We start from the raw sequence: 27411 nt of genomic DNA, 5'->3' as shown, positions 1-27411 counted from the left end.
GAATTAAGTGTGACATTGAAATTGAATCATTGATCTTAGAAATTGTTCGTTAAATAAACTAAATAGGATACATAAAGATTGTAATTTATCATTGTATCATGAAGAATTACCCCCCCCCCTCTCTCTCTCTCTCTCTCTCTCTCTCTCTCTCTGCAGTTCAATTTTAGGTCTGCTTACTATGTATGTGCAAGAAATATTATGCCAGTACCATGTATGAAATCTATTAAACTAATATTTCTTAATACATGACTTGACAATTTACATAGTTACTTATGAGGAAGTATTTTGACCTTGACTCGTGACCTTGGCATTTGATTCAAAACAATTGAGGGCCTCTATTATCTAGAGTCTGGACGTTCATCAGTATCACTCGTTTAACGTATCTTTTTAAACATAGGTATGTGAATTATATTTCAACATCATAAGAAGACCTTGCTTGTAACGGTAACATATACCAATGGTGGTCATATTGAAGTCATTTAGTATGCTGGGAAAGTCAATATCTTTAATATATGATATCGTTGGAACCCATGGGTTGATTCATTGATTATCATTTAACGTCCCGCCGAAGAATTTTTTCACTCATATGGAGACGTCACCATTGTCAGTGAGGGTTGCAAAATTTAGGCCTATGCTCGGCGCTTATATAACGGCCGTTGGTTCAGATGATGAATAATTCATAATCGTATCCTATCATAAATGGTATACTTTTATTTTAGAATCATATATTATAAAATAGACAAGATATGCACACACAATCAATTTCTAATTTTGCGCATATATAGTCACCATAGCTAAATGTCTTCTCAATGGCATAGAGGCAACTAAAAATATAATGTGATCTGCTGTCCTGATATAAATTTTTTTCCGGTTAAATGAACCACGCCCTTTCATATCCTTCGAGGCAACATAAGCATCGAACATACACTGATGCTTCTGACTTGGCCGTCACCAAAATGACAATATGACACTTCCTACAAAATCAATAAATAATATTCATTTTAAGAGAAATAACAAGATGAATATATGTAAGTACATGTATATCAAAATCTAATGTCCCATATAAAATGTATTACTTGTTCACCCTATATCATCTGCATCTACTACTACATGTAGCTGCAATATGTATTCCTTAAATTATATGTTTGAATGAAATCTTATTCAAACCCTTTTCTTACGGTAGGTAATAACTTTGAAAATACTTACTTAAATATATGTATTCTTATCTAGATTTAGTTTTATCTAAACTCTAAGGTGATTATATGACCTCAATTAATCAACACATGGGTTAATTATAATATTCCAAACAGTGAAAATTGTTTTGCGGTGTTTTATCACTTGAGTACTAATATGCTACGTTTCTCAATAATATATATCAATTTTCATGAATGTGCACTCTGTCTCGTTTCTACAAAAAATAAATAAAAAACAAAATCTTGGGGTACGTCGTATTACCATGTCTGTTTTAGAGATAGCATACAGGTACTCATTATTTTGATAGTTTCAATCAAAAAGTTATGTATTATGTATTATGCATTATGTAACAGAAGGTTGTATATATAAGGACAGTACACATATATTTTAGCAAAGAAGGGATCAAATCCAGGACCCCTGCATTACAAGATAGGTTATCTAATCGCTAAGCTACCTAGGCCGGTATATAAGTATAGTAATATTACTACAATATAAAATTTGAATTTATTTCCGAAATCATACAATAGCTCTTTCTATCGAGAAGATGGAAAAAATCCAGAGAAAATGTCAGAAATGTTGTTTGTATGTCCTTAATAAATACTTTTGTTTTGTTAGTGGCATGTGTAAAATGAAAACAAAATAAAGCTGAACAAAAAAGAAAAAAAAGGAGTAAATTCCCATGCATAACATGTATAGGCTAAGGTGTTCCTACCTTAATTCACCTCTCAGTTGTATGGAGCGCCAAATTAACATAAACTCAAATAATTGAAAATATCTTTAATTCAATTATTGCTCTCTTTAATTGAATTAATGAGCGCATTAAATCAATTATTGCTTTCATCAAATGAATTAATGCGCGCTTCAATTCAATTATTGCTCTCACCATTGAATTAATGCGCGCATCAATTGAATTAATGAAAGCAATAATTGATTTAATGCGCGCATTAATTCAATTATTGCTCTCTTCAATTCAATTGATGAGAACATTAATTGAATTAATGAGAACAAATATAGATTTGATGCGCGCATTAATTCAATTATTGCTCTCTTCAATTCAATTGATGAGAGCATCAATTTCGTAGAAATATTGCTCGCAATAATTGATTTAGAGCTCGGTGTAAATAATTTGATTATCTCTTTAATTCAATTGAAGATATCTTTAATTATTTACAATGCTTTTGTATAAGGAATTAATACGCGCATCAATTCTTTTAAAGAGAGCAACAATTCAATTAAAGAGATAATTAATTCAATTGTGGATATGTTGAATTGAAGATATCTTTAATTATATAGTTGCTCTCTCTAAAAGAATTATTGCTCTCTTCAAATGAATTAAAGATATCATTAATTCAATTGAAGAGAGCAATAAATGAATTAATGCGCGCATTGAATCAATTATTGCTCTCATCAAATGAATTACTGCGCGCATTATATCAATTATTGCTCTCTTCAATTGAATTGTAGCGCGCATCAATTCAATTGTTGATATCATTAATTCATTTGAAGAGATCATTAATTCAATTAAAGCGCGCATCAATTCAGCTGAAGAATCAATGATATCATCAATTCAATTAATGCGCGCAAAAATTCAGAATTGAAGATATCATTAATTGTTTGAAGAGATCTTTAATTAATTTGTTGAGCGCATTAAATGAATTGATGATATCTTCAAATAATTGAAGATATCTTCAATTATTTGAGTTTATGTTAATTTGGCGCTCCATATAGTTGAGGACCTGTACATGTATACCCCCCCCCCCCCCCAACTAATACAAGTAGAAAAGAAAAAAAATCAATGTTATGACCCAATATCAATGCAATAACAAAAAGAAAAAAGTATTCAATGGCTTAATCACAAGAGGGCTTTTATGTAATTAGCCTATATGTATGGTGACGAAAGGTCATGCATTTTTCAAATGAATAAATATCTATGATTTTTTTTTTGTGATTCTATTACTTCATTCTATCATAAAACAAATAATGGAAAAGATTTTGCATTTATTATCTCAATTTCATCCTAGTCATTCGATCCCCTACAGAATAAAGTGTGCTGCATTAGGCCTAAGTAGATCTAAGTACGGTAATGTGTGACGCCACAGTCTACATTTTGACGTCATATCAATACAACTGAAGCAGTGGCGAGTTGAATGGTGAATATTTAGTACGCACGCACGTCATATGTGCCATGCTATGGCAGATCTAGAGAATTCAAAATTGTACACAATGTCTATGAAAACATTTGACATCAATTGATGGTGATCAAGTTGATTAATTCTAGGCTTGTGAATGGATTTTGACGTAAATAGAATAATTACCTGTATTACTAGAACGCTGGTACTCAGAGATATGTTTCTCACATCTTATTCTTTCGTGTGGTTTAGTGGATAGAATACTTTGAATACCACATGTCTTTTAAACTTCTGTCAGCATGCAGTAAGAAATTATCCTGCCATATTATTTGTGTTTCTATGTAATTTGACTGCCTTATCACGTTGAAGAGTTTCAAAGGGGAATAACTCTTGGTTACAGAATGCATTTCCCCCCATAAATCATTCACTTCAAATTGTATGAAATAGGCAGATTCCCAAAATTGTTGGTTTAGATTTTTGAAGAACATATATTAGTTGTTTTAAAAACTTGTGTCACTTTATTTGAGGTGGACGCGAATAAAAGTTATTAAGACATAAAAACCATTGAATTTAAACACAATTTTACAGATTTCTTTAATTATAACAATCACTTAGGATTGTCCATTATTCTTTTTTTTTTCTAAAATGAAAAATATGGGATCTGGTTTATAATCTAATATAAAAATTAAAATTTTAAGACTATCTATAATGTTTTATATTCAACTTTTGTGCCAAAAGTATCAAATTCTAGAAAATAGCCAAACTTGATAAAATTGTACCTGTTTCCATAGCAACCATGATCACTATCTAATTTTTAAATATATTTTCTTGAATATATTATATAGATGTTTCATTCAGGTGAGTTTCGTGAAAATCGGTGACTATGCGTGCCGATTTTTTTTTAAGCTGTTACAGAGAATGGCTCTTAAACGTTTATTGGCATTTCGAATTTCAAAAATGTCGGCTTGATCATCACTGAAGAGACATTATTTGTCGAAATGCGCATCTGGTGCATCAAAATTGGTACCGTATACGTTTACATACTAGTGTATCTAATTGTTGTTTCTGAAACTGGATGAAATTTCTTTTCATTATCCCGTGGGGATCCGGGTTAGAATAGGTCCTCAGTACCCCTTGTTTGTCGTAAGAGGCGACTAAATGAGGCGGTCCTTCGGATAAGACCGCATCAACCTAGGTCCCGTGTCACAGCAGGTGTGGCACAATACTGATCCCTCCATGCTAAATGGCCATAAGCGTCAAGCATAGGCTTAAATTTTGAAGCCCTTCGCCGGCAATGATTACTTCTCCATATGAGTGAAATGTTTTCGAGAGGGAGGTTAAACAATATTTAATCAATCAATCTTTTCATTGTCTTAAAATAACAATTCGATTTTTAAAGGGTAAATTGATTGGTTATTTCCAATATATAAAAATGGTCTTAAAGTAACACTGGAATGATAATATATGAACACTATCTAGAACTATTTTAGAATGTAAATTTTCCGGTAAACCTTAAATAGAAAATTAGTATGCAATCATCAAAATAAATATGAATTATACTTTAAAACTGATACATTTTGTAATCAGTTTCCCTTCATCTCTTTAAAAACCCTTGTAATGAAATCTTTGCATACATTTGAAACTTTTATAACTTATTTGTGCTAAGGTTGTTTATTAATTTTATTTTAAAGATATTATATATAGATGACCCGTACCCTTCACAAAAATGCAGATTTCATTTTTTGGGGGTGGTTGTTGATTTGAATTACACAACCTCTTCAATTTTTGAAAGCCATTAATGTTGAAATTCATGTTGTTATCCATTCATTTTAGTTAAGTGGGACAAAATCAATTGTATCATGGCTGTGGTGTTTTTCCTTTTATAAAATGTGTACAATAACTGGAGATACACCAATGGGCGGAACCATCATTTGCATATTTTTTAAAGCTGTGCTGTGTAAATCAATTATTGAACACCACCTGATAATTTCAACACATGGTGAAGTTCAAATTATAATTCACTAGATCTAGGCTCGATGCCGTGTCGATATTCATTTTATCATCTCCCAGTTTAATTTCACGAAATGTGTGATCCTCATATGCTTGTGAGAAGATCTTCATGGTCATCATTGAATAAAAACTGTAAACCCAAATCGTGTAAATCGCCAATGATCATAGTTAAGGTGCTCTGATCAGACACATTCTGCACATCCGTTCTCACCAACTATCGGGTGATAGGTGCGAGATGAGTATGCATGGCGTGAAGAGGAAAATACCCAAGCGATCACCTGACAAAAACTTTACCTTTCATTGGAGTAATTAAAAAAATCATGCAATAACCACTGGTCACATCCCGGATATTACATTTCTAATTGGTCTTACAAGTAAGTTATTGAATATTTATTTTGGTGTATCTTGATTTATTTGGACGAAAGACAAAGACTCGTGCTTCGCACTCGTCACCGCCCTTCGTCCAAATAAATCAACATACATCGACATAAATATACAATAACTATTACTTATACATCAACAGCTTTTGGAAAACAAATGTTTTGACTTTGCATGAAATGCTTGATGCCTACTGATTTTGACTACTTTTTGTTACTTTTACTACTTATTTTTACTACTTTTGGGGGGTTAATTTCAAAATAGTAATAAGTTCTTTCTATATACCGACAAATGACAACAATACTAAACAAAATTTCACATCAATGCATGACTTCACTGTGGTTTTCTTTTTTTCTTTTTTGCAGATCTTCAAAGACAGCTTGGTATCAAAAAGTTTTGCTAAGTACTTTAAGAATTTGAATTTATTCTATGATTATTAAACATAAATCAATCACGTCCTACAATCAATAATACTTACATGTTTATGTACCGTATAGCGGATTTATTTTTCAAGGGCGATACATTTGGCTTATTTAAGCGGTTAGATAACTTCCGCCAAACTTCACCAAATATCCACCCAATGGTGACTTCAATATTTTCAATATAGATAACTCTTCCCTGTCCTCAAAAATGTATCAATGTTAAGAGCTGATGGTGGTCTTTGGACGAATAGGACATGTGCTAATTCGCACCACTCTTAACATTGATTGCCAATCCTAAAACCAAAACACATGTAGTCTGCGGCAATTAGATTTTGGAACGCAGTTAGCAGTTCACTATTCACAATTCAATAGTGAACTGCATTCTAGAACGCAGTTCGCAATTCAAATTTTTATATGCATAAAACAAAACCACAAGGGAATTATAAGGATGGGGTGCCAGTTACCAACCCAAAAATTGTGAAGAAATGGTGATGGTAATTTCTCTAGTTACGTAGATCCGCCCCTCAAATTTTTATGAATAACGTATTACACTTAGTGAATATACATCGGGTTCGGAATCATCGAAGACCCCTACCCCGGGGACTGAATTTTTTGTGGTAGGGTGTTAGTGGTCCTCTCCCACCACCATGAAGAAATGGTGATATAACTATTTCTAGTTACGGAGATCCGCCCCTCCAATTTGTATGCATACATGTAATGCATTAAACTACATGTAAGTGAATAAACATCGGGTTCAGAATTATCGAAGACCCCTACCCCACGAACTGAAATGTTGGGGGTAGGGTATCAGTGGTCCTCTCCCACCACTATGAAGAAATGGTGATGTAACTCTCTTTAGTTATGGAGATCCGCTCCTCCGACATTTTTAAATAACGCATTACACTTAGTGAATAAATATCGGGTTCGGAATCATCGAAGACCCCTACCCCAGAGACTGAAATTTTGGGAAAAGGGTGTTAGTGGTCCTCTCCCACCACTATGAATAAATGGTGATGTTACTCTCTCTAGTAACGGAGATCCACCCCTCTAATTTTTATGCACAAGGCATTACACTAAGTGAATAAACATCGGGTTCGGAATTATCGAAGACACCTACCCAAGATACTGAAATTCTGGGGGTAGGGTATTAGTGGTCCTCTCCCACCACTATGAAGAAATGGTGATGTTACTCTCTTTATTTATGGAGATCCGTTCCTCCGACATTTTTTAATCACGCATTACACTTAATGAATAAACATCGGGTTTGAAATTATCGAAGACCCCTACCCCGGAGACTGAAATTTAGGGGGAAGGGTATTAATGGTGCTATCACACCACTGTGAAGAAATTGTGATGTTACTCTCTCTCTCTAGTGACGGAGATCCACCCCTCCAATTTTATGCATAATGCATTAAATTAAGTGAATAAACATCGGGTTCGGAATCAACGAAGACCCTAACCAGGGGACTGAAATTTTGGGAAAAGGGTGCTAGTGGTCCTCTCCCACCACTATGAATAAATGGTGATGTTACTCTGTTTAGTTAAAGAGATCCGCTCCTTCGACATTTTTAAATAATGCATTACACAAAGTGAATAGACATCGGGTTTGTAATCATCGAAGACCCCTACCATGGGGACTGAAATTTTGGGGAAAGAGTGTTAGTGGTCCTCTCCCACCACTATGAATAAATGGTGATGTTACGCTCTCTAGTAACGGAGATCCGCCTCTCCAATTTTTATGCATAATACATTACACTAAGTGAATAAACATCGGTTTCGGAATCATCCAAGACCCCTACCCCGGGGACTGAAATTCTGGGGGTAGGGTATTATTGGTCCTCTGCCATTACTATGAAGAAATGGGGATGTTACTCTCTTTTGTTATGGAGATCCGCTCCTTCGACATTTTTAATTAATGCATTACACCTAGTGAATAAACATCGGGTTCGGAATTATCGAAGACCCCTACCGCGGGGACTGAAATTTTGGGTGTAGGGTATTAGTGGTCCTTTCCCACCACTACGAAGAAATGGTGTTGTTTCTCTCTTTAGTTATGGAGATCCGCTCCTTCGACATTTTTAAAATATTCATTACACTAAGTGAATAAACATCGGGTTCGGAATCATCGAAGACCCCCTACCCTGGGGACTACAATTTTGGGGAAAGGGTGTTATTGGTCGTTTCCCACCACTATCAATATATGGTGATGGTATTCTCTCTAGTTACGGAGATCCACCCCTACAATTTTTATGCATAAGGCATTACACTAATGAATAAACATCGGGTTCAGAATAATCGAAAACCCTACCTAGGGGATTGATATTTTGGGGTTAGGGTATTAGTGGTCTTCTCCCACCACTATGGAGAAATTGTGATGTTTCTCTCTTTAGTTATGGAAATCCGCTCCCCAACATTTTTTAATAATGCATTACATTAAGTGAATTAACATCGGGTTCGAAATCATTGAAGACCCCTACCCCGGGGACTGAAATGTTGGGGGTAGGGTGTTTGTGGTCCTCTCCCACCACTGTGAAGAAATGGTGATGTTGCTCTCTCTAGTTACGGAGATCCGCTCCTCCGACATTTTTAAACAACGCATTACACTTAGTGAATAAACATCGGATTAAGAATTATCCAAGACCCCTACCCAGGGACTGAAATCTTGGGGGTAGGGTATTAGTGGTCCTATCTCACCACTGTGAAGAAATGGTTATGTTACTCTCTTTAGTTACGGAGATCCGCTCCTCCAATTTTTATGCATAATGCATTACACTAAGTGAATAAACATCGGGTTCTAAATCATGGAAGACCCCTACCCAGGGGACTGAAATTGTGGGGGTAGGGTATTAGTTGTCCTCTTCCACCACTATGCAAAATGGTGTTGCCACTTTCTCTAATTACAAAGATCCGCCTCTCCAATTTTTATACATAACGCATTATAGTAAGTGAATAAACATCGGGTTTGGAATCATCGAAGACCCCTACCCAGGGGACTGAAATTTTGGGAGAAAGGTGTTAGTGGTCCTTTCCCACCACTATGAAGAAATGGTGATGGTACTCTCTCTAGTTACAAAGATCCGCCCCTCCAAATTTGATGCATAATTCATTACACTTAATGAATAAACATCGGGCTTGGAATTATCGAAGACCCCTAACCCGGGGACTGAAATTTTGGGGGTGGGGTATTAGTGGTCCACTCCCACCATTGTAAAGATTAATGTTGAAGATTGTTTTGATAGCTACGTATATCTTTAATGCAATGCACTTCGTGAATAAATATTGGGTTCGGAATCATTGAAGACGCCTATCCCGGTGCCTAGTACCATCATTTACCGCCCTCATTTGATGTCTATGGGGTGCCACCTGGGGTCTTCCAAGGGTATGGTCTCCTTTCAGGCCTCTCTTAAAACAAAACTGATAAAGGACTAGACAACAATGAAGTCAAGCATATAGAACCTTAAAACGGGTCACATAGGGCTGGGCAATATTGAGCTCACCCGAAAATTCATGAATTTACTTGTAGGGTGATCATTTTATGTAGGGTCATAATGATGGCCAATAACAACTTAATCTTTGACGAATCCACAAAAGGAGTATGAAGGCAAGGAGGGAGACCCCTAAAGCTATCGTTTTCTGTTATCAGTTTGGCTCTGTATGGGTATGTTACGGCACGTTTGGTCGCCCGGCGACAATACGTGCGGCACGTTTGGTCACCGACGACCATTTGTGCGGCACGTTTCGTCGCCAGCGGCCAAACATGCCGCACGTATCGTCGCCCGGCGACCGAATGTGCCGTGAGGGTGGGCACGAATGGTCGTCAAATCTAGGCCATACCCGAGCACGAATGGTCGCCACTGAAGCCCCCTGTCCCAAACCCGAACTTTGCATTTGTTTTGCAAAAAGGGTTTGCATTCATGTGTGTATGTGTTCGTTCCTGCGTGTCTGTATGTATTTGAGTGACGGTGTGAGTGTGTGCGAGCGTGAATGTGTACATTCATGTGCGTATACTTGCATGTGTGTATATATGTGCGCGTGTACGTGCGTATGTGTGTACATTCATGTGTAATAAAGTTTGTTTTGCATTACACACGTACATAGGTACACACTTTTGTGACACAAGTCAAGTACGATACAAAGCCAACAAATAAAAATATGGGCATTTTTGGATGGAATTTGATGTGAATTTATTTTGCAAACACAGGAGCTCCAACATTTTAGCAACACAATATTCTTATATACTATCCTTATAGTACGCTGTTTTTACATTTATTCCTCTTCAAGGACATCTCATAAATCTTATCAAGGACTTAAAATATCTTAATTTATATTTTTATAAGAGATATTTTATATAGTATAAAATATATCTCATAAACTTTATAAGATGTCTTATTAACGTTTTTGATTTAAGATATCTCATTAACTCTTATAAGATATTTTATAACTTTTATAAGGTATCTTATAAAAGAAACTTTATATTATATGTCATATATTTTATGAAATAGTGGAACGTGTATCTTGTAAAACATATAAGATATTTCATATGTTTTATAACATATTTCTTAAACTTTATAAGATATCGCATATTTTTCTAAGATATCTCATAAATAATTTCTTATAAGATATCTTATATCATATTGTTGTGTAATACTTGCACTTGATTGAAACATGTGACCTAGATTGTTCTAGCGTTCGATGTTCATCACGTAGTAGGAAGATAACGAACTGTGTCTTTCAAGAATGTACCAGAACATTTATTCTGATTATGAATACAATGTGAATTTAGCCGATGATAAGCTCTGCTTAGACAAGCACTTTAGGCATTTTGGATTATTCTATAACTGGGACTATGATTTAGGAATTTCGTTGGAAATTAACAGCCGATTTGTGATTTGCTTTGTATACTGATTCAGCTCGGCAAGGACATTGCTTATTGGTCACCTATTGTTAGTTAGTACTTTGTTATTATTATAATTTTCTTCCAATAATTGCAAACAAATGTCATTACTTGTTTGACTGCCTTTGTCAATAAATTCTGCGACTGGGTAATTCTGACCCAAAACAATATGAATTTACTTTTATAACATGTATAAGATATCTAATAAAATATACTTGATATCCCGTATGTTTCATAAGATATGTCATAAAGTTGATGAAATATCTTATAAAAATTCTTTTATGAGATATCTTCTTATAAAACATATGATATATCTTAGATGTTTTATAAGATAGCTTACAGAGATAAATTTATAAGATATTTTCTCTCGTTTATAAGATATCTCATAAACTTTAGAAGATACCTTGTTTAATATACAAAATATCTTATAAAGTTTATGAAATATCTTATATAGTTTTAAAAATATCTTATATATTTTATGAGATAAGTTATCAATTGTAAATTATATAAGACATCGTAAGAAATTTATTATATGTCTTATTCAAAATAGAAGATATCTCATAGATTATATAAGATACCTTTATAAAGGAGTAAATATAAATATGGCGTGACATACATCCTGACAAGTATGAGTGCGCAAACACGCATACAAATACACATGAGCACACAGAGTGAAATACAAAGCAAGTACTACCTTTTCTCATGGTTTGATATGAAAATGAAATCTTTCGATTCGGCATAAACAACACTGCGTGCACAGTTTTTATTTTAGTGAACATAATATTCATGAACAGTACTTTACCACTTGTTACCATGCTAACTTAATATAAAAAAGAAATCCATCAGTATTATCATGATGAACAAAATAAAAAAAAAGAAATTTAGCTACTGTACTAGCGATTGATTGATTAATTGCTGTTTTCCGCCACACTCAACAATTTTTCAATTACCTAGTTAGTGGCGCCTAGTTTTTATTGGCGGAAGAGAGAACCGTACCTGGGAAGAGACCACCGAACTTCCGAAAGTCAACTGGGAAACTTTCTCACTAACTAGCGCGAGCGGGATTTGAACCCCCGCCCCCCGATAAGCATGGAGTAAAATGTACGAAATAGCTACAAAATTGATACTTTTACAAAGTACGCATCAAATTGAACAGGTGGAGTAAGCAAATCTATAAATTTGCAACTTCATAGGTATGAAGCACTTTTCATACATGAAATTTGCTCTCTCAAAATAGAGCCATTCTTTCTTAATGTATTAATGTATTTAGCAGAAACACAGTTGTCTTTCTCTGTTACTGAATTTGGCGTGGGTGGAGAGAGAGAGAGAGAGAGAGAGAGAGAGAGAGAGAGAGAGACTGTGTGTGGTTACGTGAGTGTGTGTGTGTGAGAGAGAGAGAGATAAAGATTACATGGGATGAGCAGCGCGGGGATAGCTCTGAGGTGTTGAAGAGTAGCCGTCTATGGAGGAATACTACAGTTTTGTAAAAATGGAGGGTGGATCTACATGTACGTAACTAGAGAGATTACCATCACCATTTCTTCACAGTGTTTGGGGATGGTAACTGGCACCCCATACTTATAATTTTAGTGTGGTGTTGTTTTATGCATATAGAAATTTGAATTACGAACTGCGTTCTGGAATGCAGTCCACTATTGAATTGCGAATAGTGAACTAAGAATTGCGTTCCAAAATCTAGTCTGTGATGTAAATACGTTTGTAGATTTAGTGTAGGACTATGCAATATGATAAAATTAATGTCAATTTTTAATTTTCATCTCTTCATATTAGATAAAATTTTGTTTCACATTTGTAAACATTTCACATTAAACTAATGGGCAGCTACATGTATTAATTTTAGACATAAAACAAGAGCAGTAGAGAATCTCTGTTGAGACTGGGGCAATAAATGAAATATACAGCATTCGTGATGTTCATCTGTTATAGTCAAAACATTAGACGTCACAATGCAAAACGTGGATGCTAACTCAACGCGGCTTGTTACCGCGCACGGGTGGGGACATTATTCAGCACGGACTCCCTTCAAAACATTGGATTGAAATTCCAATTTCTAAATTGATTGTCAATGCACTTAGTTTTATTCTTATTGTATTAATGAATTAATGTTAAACATTTAGTAAGTAAATTTGAAAATCAACTTAAAACTTGGAATTTCAATCCTATGTTTTGAAGGAATTCCGTGCTGAAAATGTTCCCACCCCTGCGTGGCACATTTTTTTTTTTTTGGTTATTAATCAAATAAAACAATATTGAGTTGAAATTAATACATTTGTTTCCACTTTCAACCATTAATATTGATAAGTCACATGAGGGTGGAGTTACCTTCATCTTTGGACATTGAAGGGACTTATTCACGATTTTCTTCCAAATTTTGTTTTTCGCTTTTAATGATCAAAATCTAAATGCTGTGTAATGTGTTTGAAAAGTTTGACAAAATAGGAAGATTATATATTATGACAGATGCTTAATATATAGTATATTATTTCTTTTGAAAATAAAGACCTTGGTGTGTTAATGTTTACAAAGTTTTCAAAAGAAATGGACTTCAATCCAAGTTCATTATATATATCATATTTCAAGTATTCTTTAGGTAAATCATGTCATTGAAAAGTTGAATTTGTGACTGTATAAAATCAAAATGCTTTAAATTACAAAATTAATATTTCACTGGTTTGTTTGTAAACGTAGCTTGACTCGAGTCTCTGTTTACATAACACAGAGTAAAGTTAAAATATTGCTCATATCCTTGCATTCAGAAGGTTCAGATTTTAGTTGTCAACATTAAATGAGTTATATTTTTAATGTTTAACATCAAAAATGAAAAACTATTTTTTTTTCCGGAAAGTGTGAATCAGTCCCTTGAAATCATTAATCATTAATTTACTGTAGACAACAATGATAAACGAAATTTATCTATACATGTAGCTTACTACGGATATCTTAGGATTGAAAAAATTTGACAATGCTGGTGTACAACATATTTAAGTGTTTATAACCCTGATGTGTTTGTTTTTAACAGAATTAAGCTACCGTCAAAGAGAGGAAGGTAATATTTCAACAAAGATATCACTTTTAGTCAAAATCAGCAAGCATTTTGTGACAAATGTGAAAAGTGGCATGAAAATAGATGTAGTTGAAACGCATATCAAATGTTCGTGATAGATAGTCTGATAGAATTTTTTTTTTTCGCATTGTTACTATGAAAACCGCGTGACGTGTAGACCGTGTACGATGAAAAACTTATACGGTACCAATTTTGATGCACCACATGCGCATTTCGACAAATAATGTCTATTCAGTGATGCTCAACCGACAGTTTTGAAATACGAAATAACAATACACTTGTAAGAGCTATTTTAGGGGGGAACAGAGTGCCAAAATGTGGAGTCAAATTCGTCTAAGGATGAGAGCTATGCATGAGAGATATTATCCTTAATTTTGAAATGAATTTCTAAATATTATCACAGCAATTAAATATATATCCGTATTTTCAAGCCAGTAACGAAGTACTTAGCTACTTCATTTCAAAATTGAAGATTATCTCCCAATTTTGGGCACTCTAGTTTTCCTTGTAGCTCTTTCCTTTTTCGGGGGTTATTGATTTGAATTACATAGCGAAAAACCTCTGCAATTTTTGAAAGTCATTAAGTGTTGAAATTCATGTTTTTATCCGTTGAGCAGTAATGCGTCCTAAATCATTTTAGTTAAGTGAGATGAAATCAATTATACATCAAGACTTTTTGGAAAACAAATGTTTTGACTTTGCATGAAATGCTTGATGCCTACTAATTTTTTTACTCTTAAACCTTTTACTACTTGTTGGGGTATTTTCAAAATAGTAACTAAGTTCTTTGTATATACCGACAAATGACAACAATACTAAACAAAATTTCACATTAATGCATTACTTCACTGTGGTTTTCTTTTTTTCTTTTTTGCAGATCTTCGAAGACAGCAGGGTATCAAAAAGCTTTGCTAAGTACTTTAAGAATTTGAATTTATTATATAATTTTTAAACAAAACAAATTATCCACGTCCAAAAATCAATAATGCTTATATGTACCGTATAGCGGATTTTTGTTTTCGCGGGTGATAAATTTGGCTTATTTAAGCGGTTAGATAGCTATCCACCAAATTTTCACTCGTCAAATATCCACCCAATTGTGACTTCAGTATTTGCAATAGAGATAACTCTTCCATGTCCTCAAGATTGTATCAATGTTAAGAGCTGATGGTGGTCTTTGGACGAATAGGACATGTACTAATTCGCTCTGCTCTTAACATTGATTGCCAAGCCTAAAACCAAAAACGTGTAATCTGCGATGTAAAAACGTTTGTAGATTTGATGTAGTGGTAGTGATACATGTAGGTGTCTTTATATGTAGTTGTTGTTGTTGTTTTGTTATTATTCTCTGTAACATTATGCGCCATTATGTAATTCTTTTAGGTTGTCCCGAAAATTTGACAAACTTGTTGTTCGTGTTGTTGGTCATTTTAGTCCTTTGTACAATTATTTTTGTCTTTGACCTTGTATCCATGTCGTGGATCTGACACTTCTAGGTACCGTGTGTTGTTGGGATATATATATATATATATATATATATATATATATATATATATATATAAGCGCGAAAACCCAACAACATCCTACTTTCTTAAAGTGTCGGATCTGAGAAGATACAAGGCCGGTAAAGAAATTTATAAAAGCACTGAAAAGGCCACGCCATTGTTGGTTATTTACATCTCAAATTTTCGATGTGTCAAACATGTCAAAAAGCAAAAAGTCTAATTATAAAATGAACAATACTCACCTGACTTCGTGCAAACATCCTAAAATATGACTATGCGTACAATTAGATATTAGGTAAGTAATGTGGCAACTGATTTTAATTGAGGATTTAAGGATATGAGGATATGGACCGATGCAGAGAGAAAGAACACAGAAAAATCCTGGATGCATCGTTTGAAATCATTCCGTCCAGGTGGAATGAATAATTTGAATGATTTCACGCGCATGAATCCAGGATAAATCCTCAGTTAAAATCAGTATCCACAGCCTAATCGCCAAAATTCATCCGATCAGATTTTTTTTTTGGTATGATTAAATACATACAATTCGTTTCCCTCATTTCAAGGCTCTGACCTTGAGTTCCTCAATTTAGCCATAACGAGGATTCCCAAATTTGCGATTATTGTTTGACAGTCAATACTTCCTAATTATGTTAGAACATCATAAGAAATTATTACAATTATGAATTTATATAGCTCTCTCTCTCTCTCTCTCTCTCTCTCTCTCTCTCTCTCTCTCTCTCTCTCTCTCTCATATTATAGTCTCAAGATTACGGCTTTTATTCTCTTTTTAAAAAGGGGGGAGGGGTGATAATAAGAAAAACAATGTATTGACCTTGAAGACTAGTATATCATTAATATATCATCTTGAGATCTCTAAACTATGTTAAAACATTATTCCAAATTAATATAAGTTCGAATTCGCATACCTCCTTATGTTGCGATATTATAATTTCTAGAATGTGGCTTTAATTTGTCTGACCTTGAAAAATATATTAGCTTGAAAAAACATAATACAGTATCTTTTTCCTTAGACTTCTCTCCCATTCACCTCTTGGATTGTTGATTTTAATGCAAGATCTGTGTTTTGACTTTGTTGTTTAATCGTGTTCTTCTGGCAATGATATTATTTTTCGTTGTCAGCAGTATTTACCATATCCGAATCATCAATGGTACGGACTACCAAATATTGTTTTGAACTTAGGTGGCAGGGGACAGTTTCTTTGGTTTTGAAACATGTGGATAGGGGGTATACACCAAAGTCAGATTATGACAGACTAATGAAAAATCATATTTCCCTGTTATGTCAATACTTGTATTTCATATTGGTGTAGTTAATAAATTATGACCCTAAATTAAATGTAATCTATAAATACTGGTGCTGGTGCACAAAACATGCTCTGAGCAGGTTTCCCTTTTTTGCTTTGATTTTCCCTCATTTGGGCTAATCCGCACCATCCCCACACCATCACAGTACCAAACATGGGGATTTAGACACTGTGGACAATCAAGAACCCTATCTGCCCTTCTCAAAAATCTACCTCTCATATGGGGCCATCCACCTTCCCTCACAGCTACAGACGTTTTGCTAGACCCCGCATGTGTTGCACCCATCTATATGCTAGGAATCATGGTGACACCTACATGTTATATATCAACATTTGTATTAAGCACTCAGCTACATTTGACATGCATTTTACAATTATTGTATACATTTTTACACATGTAGTATCACTTCAAATATGGGGTATTTCCATTTTTTGAAAAAGTTGACGGGGCCTATAGTGCAAAATTGTCCCCTGCTACCTTAATCACTCCATATCATTATCTTTCCACCATCTTATGTCATAATCACTTTGTTTTGGAAGTTTTCCTTCTACATTTATCTGATTTCTGTAATTTTCAAGAATATTTCTATTTTCATCCCGACCCGACCATGGTACAAACTCTCTACACCATCTGCCATTTGATGTCAGTAAACACGCTTTACACCAAAACCACCATTTGTATCATCCAGTACAACAGTGTATCATTCTTGTTACCAATGTAGTAATGTAGTTTATTGATACTTGTCGTTTTTCGTGGTGTGTGTTATTTGTTTATGTAATATATGTCTCTTGATGAAGACGCGGGTTGATATATATAGAGAGCGGTCTAGCGCGGGTTACGTTCTGCTAGGAGATTTGGTTCCGCAGGTCGTGAGTTCAACCTCGGGTAGGGGCGGAAGTGAGTATTGAAATAAAGGGAGATTTTCTGGGCTTTATATTAAATATTCCTTCAATTAGGGCAGTTATGTTCATGTTAGAATTCATTGGTATTTCCGTGCTTTATATATATATCCGAATGTTAGAAAAACAAATTTATTCAATATAATCTTGTGACATGGACATATTGCCACATGAGTTAAGGAAATTTGATAATTTATTTTAAGTATTGCCACTAACTAGTGTGTCCAAATTGTTTTCTCTTGAATTATCACTGCAGTAAAAGCTAGACAATAAAACATGTATATCATTCCAGTCTGTTTCCTTCAATTTGAAAATTAGCACACGATGCCCAAGTCAATTTACAACGAGTGTCAGAGACTGCAGGTATAAAATCTGATACAAGAAAGTATATGTAATTATGTAGATTTTCCGAAACAATAATATAATCTACTGTACTACAACCCTTTGGTGTAAAACTAGTGAATTTACCAACATATCTCCAAAGATTCTACCATTTCACAAGCGTAATTTATTTCCAATACATACTCAACACCTGAATATAGACTGAACTCTATGATTATGGATGTTGAATATCACAGGCTCTTTAAACCAGTACGGGTCATGGACGATATTCCTTCCAAATCATGCCGGAAGTTCCTTAAGCTCAAATTTACAAACAAAGGAATAGACGCCGTCAACATAAGCAACATTCTTCGTCATCAACGGGTTCAGTCGTGTATTCCGATTTATTCCAAGTTCAAGTCTGCACCCTTTATTTCCTACAGCTCGACTTTTACTATTGCATCCAAACTTTTTAATTATAAACATGTTTTGCAATGCCTTACAAACAAAGATGCATTGATGGATCCAGTAAGTCCTCTACCAAGCCCCTATCTTTGCTCCTCACGAAAATATTAACAGCTATGAAGTATAAACTTCAAACGTACATATAGCAGAAGTGGTATTAATCAAATGTGGTTTCTAAAAAATTCTAAACATCAAAACCTATGACTTTTCAACACTATACACGACCATTCCTCACGATAATTTAAAGACTATAATTTTCGACATCATAGCCAGTTGCTTTTTCAACAAAAATGGAAAAAGGAAATATTCATATCTAGAGATTAGTGATCCAAAAACTTACTTTCTTAAACACCACTCTGATTCAGCGCACAAGTACTCTGAAGTAGAAATAAAAAATATGCTAGAGTTCCTCATTGACAAGATCTTCGTGGTCTTTGGTGATCAGGTCTTCCAACAGTCTGTTGGAATTCCCATGAGAACGAATTGTGCTCCTTTATCAGCTGACCTGTTTCTATATTCATATGAAGCAGAATTTATTCAAACACTTCTACGTGAGAAGAGAAAATATCTTACTGTGGCCTTCAATTCGACATTTAGATATATTTACGACGTTTTGTCTATTAACAATGATAACTTTCATTCATATGTTGATTCGATATACCCCTGTGAGCTCGAAATAAAAGATACCACAGAGTCGTTCACTTCTGCTTCATACTTAGATATTTTATTGAAAGCAGACATTAACGGCAAACTGACAACTCAACTGTATGACAAACGGGATGATTTCAGCTTCTCCATCGTCAACTTCCCATATTTATGTAGCAATATTCCATTATCACCTGCATATGGTGTATATATCTCTCAACTGATTCGATATGCAAGAGCTTGTTCTGCGTATTGTCAGTTTTTAAATCGAGGCAAGCTATCGACAAACAAGTTGATGGTACAGGGGTTTCAACTGTCTCGATTGAAGTCAGTATTTCGCAAATTCTATGGTCGTTTTAACGATCTAGTTCATCAATACAACCTATCATTGGGTCAAATCTGTCTGACGTGTTTCATACCGATTGTTAGGCCGTTCTTGGCACACTGATTTTGACTACGGATATTTCCGTTTACCTGATCAGGATATAGGTCTTACGGCGGGTGTGACCGGTCGACAGGGGATGCTTACTCCTCCTAGGCACCTGCTCCCAGTTCTGGTGTGTCCAGGGGTCCGTGTTTACCCAACTATCTATTTTGTATTGATTATAGGAGTTAAGTTGATTAATAGATAGATTGATTGATGTTTTCCACCACACTCAACATTTTTCAGTTATCTGGTGGCGCTCAGTTTTTATTGGTAGAAGAGAGAACCCAGATACAATGTACCTGGGAAGAGACCACCGACCTTCCGAAAGTAAACTTGGAAACTTTCTCACTTACCAGCGCGAGCAAGATTCTAACCCGCACCGACCGAGGTGAGAGGACGTGTGATTTTGAGCGCGATGCTCTAACAACTCGGCCACGGAGGCCCCTGTGTTTGCCATGTTGGCCCAACTCTCTATTTTGTATTGCTTATAGGAGTTATGAGATTGATCACTGTTCGTTATCTTCACCTTGCATACTCAATGGAAGTGTTTGGTTTTCTAGACAAAATGTCATTAAAGCTCTTATCCGAGGAACGATTATTTCTCTTGTAACTCGAAATGCAACCATGCGTGTATGTTGGTTGTAGAAAGGTTTATTTATTTTTTCGTACGATGCTTGGAGTGCTTTTGTACCAGTTGGTTTTGATTTTTCAAGAACATGTTTTATATACTTACAATACACGTCTGTTAGTTTGAAATCAGTGGAATCAGCCACCACCAACATGCGTTGTCAAAATAGAATTGAATGAAAAAACAGTATTGCCACAGGAAACTGCAAATTGTTGTTGTTGGTTTGCACACACACACACACACACACACACACACACACACACACACACGTGGGTGTGTGTAGTTGTTTGACACAGGATTTGTGGTTTTGATTTCTCACTAACAGACGTGTATAGTAAGTATATAAAACATGTTCTTGAAATATCAAGACATTTAGGGCTTCAAGCACTAGAATATTGGATAGCTAAACACCCAGATCAAATAGATGAACGTTTTTCTAAAGACTTTACTTGTACTACAAAACAATGTTTTTACATTTAACAACAAACACATGCCACACTTACACTCGGCCATTTAGAGGAGTTATTTCACCAAAAAGTTAAAGAATCATTTGATGAACAATTTGTTTATATATAAGGCAAAAGTGGAAAAGATGCCTGGATGATTGTTTCATTATTTGGAAGACACATTACCAATTTGAAAAAAATCAAGAACATTCTAAACGAATTGGATATCAATTTAAAATTTACGATGGATTACAGTACATCTTGTATACCATTCCTGTATGTTTCTGTTATAAAAAAGGAGAATAAAGTAATTACATTTATATTTTTTACAAACACACGGACAATCACCAGTATTTACACTTTTCGTCCTCGCATACAAGAAACACAAAACGCGTCGTACATTACAACCTCGCCAGAAGAATATGTACCATTGTTAGCGAAGAACCTACCAGAGAACAACCTTTAGGGAAATTGAATAATGATTTACAAAAACAGAATTATCCAATCAAACTTATAAACGACGGAATCAATAAAGCCAGAGAACTCAATAGAGAGAATCTTATTAATAAATCAAAAATCAATTCCACAACAAATTCACACATTGTACCGTTTGTTACAACATATAATCCAATGAACTCTAATGTTACATCTATCGTATGGCAACTCAACGACCTACTAAAAACAGATTTAGAAAATGGGGAAATTTATGAAGAAATATACCTTTATCAACAGCAAGAGACAACAGAAAAATCTTAGGAGATTGTTATGCAAATCTTACTTTCAGGAAAAGTCCAACAGAAAATTTTTCACCATTACCAAATATGACGATCGGCGATGCGGAACGTGTCCATATTTAAGGGAAGGAAATTCGTTCCAGTTTAAGAATAAGGAATTTAGGGTGGATTCAGATATGACGCGTTCCACCAAAAAATTAATTTATGTAATAACAAGTGCTGGCTGTGAGAAACATCATATCGGTGAAACGGGGAATACTCTGCGAACGCGTATACAAGTTCATAAACCACACATGTCAGCACCCGAATACAGAAAAATTAAAGTTAATGAACATAATGTGTGTGGCCACGGACAATTCAGTGTATTTCCGTTTTATAAACTTTATACAGACAATACTATTTTCCGAGGAGAAAACGAAAGACACTTTATTAATTATTAACTATAATGTCATAATATACTTAACGTAAAAACCTTTTTCCCTTCATTCGTTTATGACGTCGTTGTGTACGTGAAATGTTAGGACGCCTTTATGACGTCAGGTCATTTCAAAACTATTTTAAAATGTAACGCCTCGGGATAATGAAATGAAAGCGCTTGTGTTAAAATTTTAACTTTGTGCACGATTTCTTTTATTTCTTTTAATATCTTATACTGAACATGTGTGTGTGTGTGTGTGTGTGTGTGTGTGTGTGTGTGTGTGTGTGTGTGTGTGTGTGTGTGTGTGTGTGTATCTCTATCTATCTATCTATATATATAGCGATAACTTGTGTCATGTTTTGATTTTCACGGGCATAATGAATATATTCAACTTTTTTTCAGAAGTGGCAGAACCGCGTTATCGAGGTATTATTCATTTGATATTCTTTTTTTAATTTCTTGAAAGTAAGAGTACTTGCAAGGTGATTTAGAAAATATGCTAGTACCGAAATTAATGCAAATATTTTGATATCTACAAAGCAATAGGATACTATATATATAACATATTATGTTTTGATTCTCCTGGCCATAATGACTATATTCAACTTTTTCAGAACTGGAACAGCAAGATTTTTTTTTTTTTTTTGGTTGCTTTTTTTTTTTTGTAAATGGGTGCGTCCAAAAAAAAAACACCTTTACAATAATCTTATCGTTATTTCTTACATATTTAAGCGGTTCAACCTGTTTCGTTTTGCCCATGCTTCACATTTTCCAACTCAAATAAATGAAATGGCGGAAACGAAGCGGAGAGAAGAAAGGAGGTCAGTAAACACGGAATTTTTAATAAATAATGACATAAATGAGTACTAAAACTCGGCTTTCTGGCGAGGCATTCATTTCCCCATTTGTAGGACACTTTCAGGCTTACGAATACAAAGTAATAAAAATTCTATTGAAATAAAAGTGTATGGGATGCTGACTTGAGTGAATACAGATAAGAGTTTGATGGGTTTTATTGCAGAATACGAGTAGAATTTAACACAAAAAATGTGAAACCCATTTCATAGAATACAACACTACTTTATATTCAAACACCATATTTTGTAACAAAATGATCAAAAGTGTCTTATTTTCAGGATAAAGCTGGTTAAGGAAACATTTACATTTACAAATTGTGGGCTTCTTTTATTTTTCCGTGTGCAAAATGGTTTGTGGTAAACAATGCAGACTTTGCCCGTATTGATTAATACAAAACAAATGCAGTATAATAATATTTTAACCGATTTAAACAGCTCAATTATTTGTTATGTATCACATATTTACTTCTTTATCCTGTGGGTATCACCCATTACATATTTTTAATTATTACACTATGTCTTCCTACGCCGTTTGACTAGCAATTAAGCAAACGTTAATTTTATGCAGTTTGTTTACAAAATGTTAGAGAGCTAAGCAAAATCCCAATACAGTTACGCAAATGAATAACTGAGAGGGGTTAACATGTGATAAAAATAATCTCGCATGGTTTGTGGTTTGATTTGATTTATATTCAACTCGTTATATGTTTTCCATCCCCTCGCACAGGCTTGGGGATAGAAAACACATACCTCGTTGAATATAAATCATATCAAACCACAAATCACGGGAGATTCTATATTTATCCCGTTATCCAGTGGATATCACCTATTACACACAGGCACTCAACGTTTTAAATATCTAAAATAAAAAGAAGTGTCTTCCTGTCAACATAACATTCACAGTGTATATCACGCCGCCATCTTGGTTTTCTTTCCTTACCAGCTACATCGCTTGAAAATTTCGGCGAAAAGTTCGATATATATTAGACCCCTATCGTTTAGAAGCAACTCTGTCAAGGTCTTACCTCTCGCATCGTCATGGTGAACTAAAAATAAAGTCCATTTATCGGCTATAATCAGCCGTCAAATATAGTCTACTGCTTTTCTAATGAGAAAAATCAAAGGTGGACGGAAGTTGACATAATTATGCAAATGAGAATTCCTTTGCTAATGTACCCCCTAACGCTTGTGCTGGGATGGGGGTGGGAGGAGGGGTGGCACTGAATGCAGGTTAGTTGCAGCCCTGGAAACAATACAATTCGGGCACAATTGTGTGGTTTCGGGGCAGGCTGGCACGGGAAATGTAAATATATCGCATTACCAAAACAACATTAGAAATCCTCATACCCCCACCTCCACCCTTGATTCGACTCCAACCCACGTTTTGTCACCCATTGTGACAACACTGAAAATTTACAGATAAGCAGGACAGGACATTTGGATGTGTAAATGTCACTATGAACGTTTGAGAATATACCCACGTGTACGCATGTGTGTATGTTAGGCTAGCTGAACTTTTCTTATTACGTATGACATTTACTTTCAACTAAGCTCATTTTAAGACAACGAATGCATGAATAAGTGAAGTTATGATGTTTAAGGTTGTAAAAAAAATTATACACTAATAGAAGAATGTTCAAGATCCATTACCTCGCTCTCTAAAACATATTTACTGCTAATCATAATATTTACTATTCTTAATTTTATCGAAAAATAAAAAAAAGGCTATCCCGAAATTATGTCAACTTCCGTCCACCTTTCAGCGATTTTTCGCATTTGACTGACATTGGACGATTGTTTTGGTAATGCGATATATTTACCACATTTCCCGTGCCAGCCTGTCCCGAAACCACACAACTGTGCCCGAATTTTGTTGTTTGCAGGGCTGCAACCACCCCTCCTCCCACCCCCACCCCAGCACAAGCGTCAGGGGGTACATTAGCAAAGGAATTCTCATTTGCACAATTATATCAACTTTTGTCCACCTTTGAGCGATTTTTCGCATTAGAGAAACGGTAGATTATATTTGACGGTTGATTATACCTGATGAATGGACTTTATTTCCAGTTCACCATGACGATGCGAGAGTTAATGCTTTGACAGAGTTGCTTCTAAACGGTAGGGGTCTAATTATCATTTATATCAAACTTTTCGGCGGAATTTTCAAGCGATGCAGCTGGTAAAAAAGAAAGCCAAGATGGCGACGTGATATACCTTGTGAATATTATGTTTACAGGAAGACATTTTTTTTATCATAGATATTTAAAACGTCGAGTGCCTGTACTATTACATAATTCGTAATTATGTCACTATATTTTCGCATGGTTTGCGCTTTGTTATGATTTATATCTAACTCCCCGAGCCTTAGAGCTTAGACATCACACAACTCGTTGAATAAAATTCATATCAAACCACAAACCATGAGACATCCTAAAAATGTGTGTGGGGGTGGGTGGGTGGGTGTGTGTGTGTGTGTGCGTGCGTGCGTGCGAGAGAGAAAGAGAGAAAGAGATAGAGAGAGAGTGTATGTGTTTGAGAGAGAGTATAAAATGATATTCCATTTTGCCATATTGATTGTTGTCTTCTCTTTTTTACTCAGGTGGTAAGCTTTATCTGTTTCAGAAAAGAGCGGTGCGTGTAGGAGCAACTTTACAGAAGTCATATCCAAGTCAAGTTTACTCAAATGTACTTTATAATACAAAGAATGATACTTTTAGTCATGGCTTTTTGTAGATCAACAAATAATTCTTAGATATTTTTGTGTGTAAATAATTTCGAGATGAATAAAGAAACTCTTTTAACAGTTATTAGATTAGATTGTCCTGACATTATGCAGTCCATTCCATTTATATTGAAGTCGGTTATATTGAAATATCTGTTATATTGAAGTTAAAATAAATCCCCTAGTAGCAATATTTGTGTAGTTCAGCATTGGTTATATTGAACTTTGGATATATTTCAGCATTGGTTATATTGAACTTTGGATATAATGAACAATTCAGGTCGGTCCCCTGGATTTCATTATATCCGAAGTAGACTGTATAACAATTTTCAATGTACCCCAATTCAAAATTCAGTAAATATTAAAATTCATTAGGTCATGAAACTGTAATCCAAGAAATGTTGATTTTCTACGCACTATACAATGCACATTTCATTTTTAATTATTGCCCTTCTCAGCGATGGTAAAAGTTTAGATTAGATTCGTCTCCATCATAATGCACTGAAAGAGATTGGTTGGTATTTGCCTACTTTGCCTTTGGTAATTACCTTGTTTACTCGCCTTACATTTGGGCGTATCTAAAGTAAAGATTCTGAAATGCACATTTTTGAAAAGGGTGTATTTAATGATGGAGACATATGATGAGCAAATGATGTACTGATTTAGAGGGAATGGAGGAGGGGTGAAGTTTGCATAGCATATATACCGTGTTTTATGAGGATGTTGATGCAAGGTGAAGATAACGAACAGCGATCAATCTCATAACTGCTATAAGTCGATTTAATACATTTGCGCGCTAAAGTAATGCCGCAAAATCATAATGAAATGATTATGTTCAACGTGTTTTCAAAGGAATATGTGGTGGAGCGATTCGTTTGATGCCATTTTATTTACATGTACATAAGTACCGTTGGTTTGTGTAGCATATACATCGTGCAGTGTACTAATCTTTACATCTTTCACTATTTTGTTGTTAACAAACTTCTGGACAATGTACAGGTACATAGCATCGTTTTTCAATAATAAAAAAAGAACAGAAAGGAGGGGCAAGTGGAGAAGAAGTTGATTTCACAATGGTCTAACACCCCTTGTGGAGAGGAATTCCGGTACCACTACCCCTCCTTGTATTTTATTGGGTATTTCGGATGCATTTGTAATGAAATATGTAACTTCAGAGAGTTTATATTTCAGTGGAATACAAACCGTTTTTAAAAAGACATAGCATAGATCATAATAGATGAACATCCATTATGATCGTATCTTCGCTAGCCAAAGGTGTATTGCCATCCGTGGCTAGCTAAGGTCGTGCGTTTAGTCCCACTCGTGCAAACCTAACACGTACAATTTAACATAGGTAATGATTACTCCTTCCCCAAACGCTCGGCAGTTAGAAGTGAGAATCACGAGTCTTTTGGATTATACCTTAAAAACGGAGGTCACGTGTCGTAACAGGCGTTGGCACGATAACGAACACTCACTGCTACGGCTCTGAGCCTTAAGCATACAGGTAGGTCTACAGTGGTACCTTACCTAAAACTCGTTACATCTCAATGAGTGAAAAATTCTCTACCGAACGTAACTTAAACAACTAACCAACAAGTTAAACTGTAGAATCAAGAGGTGAGCATTATGAGTTATATCTATGTTGACTACAACATTCATAATACGCATGGAAACCAATTTGGTGTTCATGTTTTCAAAGAGTGCTGCATGAAGACGTTTGTCTATTTCAGTCAGTAGATAAGGCGGTAGTGATGGGCAATCGGAAAACAAATCGATGATCGCATTAATGGGATGCACCTTTTCGATTGATTAATCGAAAAATATTCGAATTTGATCTATTTCAAATTCATCCGCATAAATATATTAAATTTACTTTATTTTGTATAACCCTCACTATTAA

The 27411-nt window shown here is 34.9% G+C and overlaps 1 protein-coding gene across 2 annotated transcripts in view; it reads left to right on the top strand.

Annotated features, from left to right (window-relative positions):
• Window positions 1-25690, top strand: part of LOC130053382 (Golgi resident protein GCP60-like) — a 99071-nt gene extending 73381 nt beyond the window's left edge. Inside the window, exons 8-13 of one of the 2 annotated variants that reach the window (XM_056160526.1) lie at window positions 6077-6094; window positions 14068-14094; window positions 14990-15007; window positions 22332-22355; window positions 22662-22750; window positions 25409-25690. In XM_056160526.1, the coding sequence (XP_056016501.1) occupies window positions 6077-6094; window positions 14068-14094; window positions 14990-15007; window positions 22332-22355; window positions 22662-22717 (143 nt within the window). In that variant the 3' untranslated portion in view covers window positions 22718-22750; window positions 25409-25690. Of the gene's footprint in view, window positions 1-6076; window positions 6095-14067; window positions 14095-14989; window positions 15028-22331; window positions 22356-22661; window positions 22751-25408 lie in introns of those variants that run through there. The other variant, XM_056160527.1, reaches the window with a different exon arrangement.
• Window positions 25691-27411: the final 1721 nt, after the last annotated feature.

This window comes from Ostrea edulis, chromosome 3, assembly GCF_947568905.1.
Source record: "Ostrea edulis chromosome 3, xbOstEdul1.1, whole genome shotgun sequence".
Lineage (NCBI taxonomy): Eukaryota > Metazoa > Mollusca > Bivalvia > Ostreida > Ostreidae > Ostrea > Ostrea edulis.
Note: the sequence above shows the minus strand (reverse complement) of the source record. Positions and strands in the feature narration are given on the sequence as shown.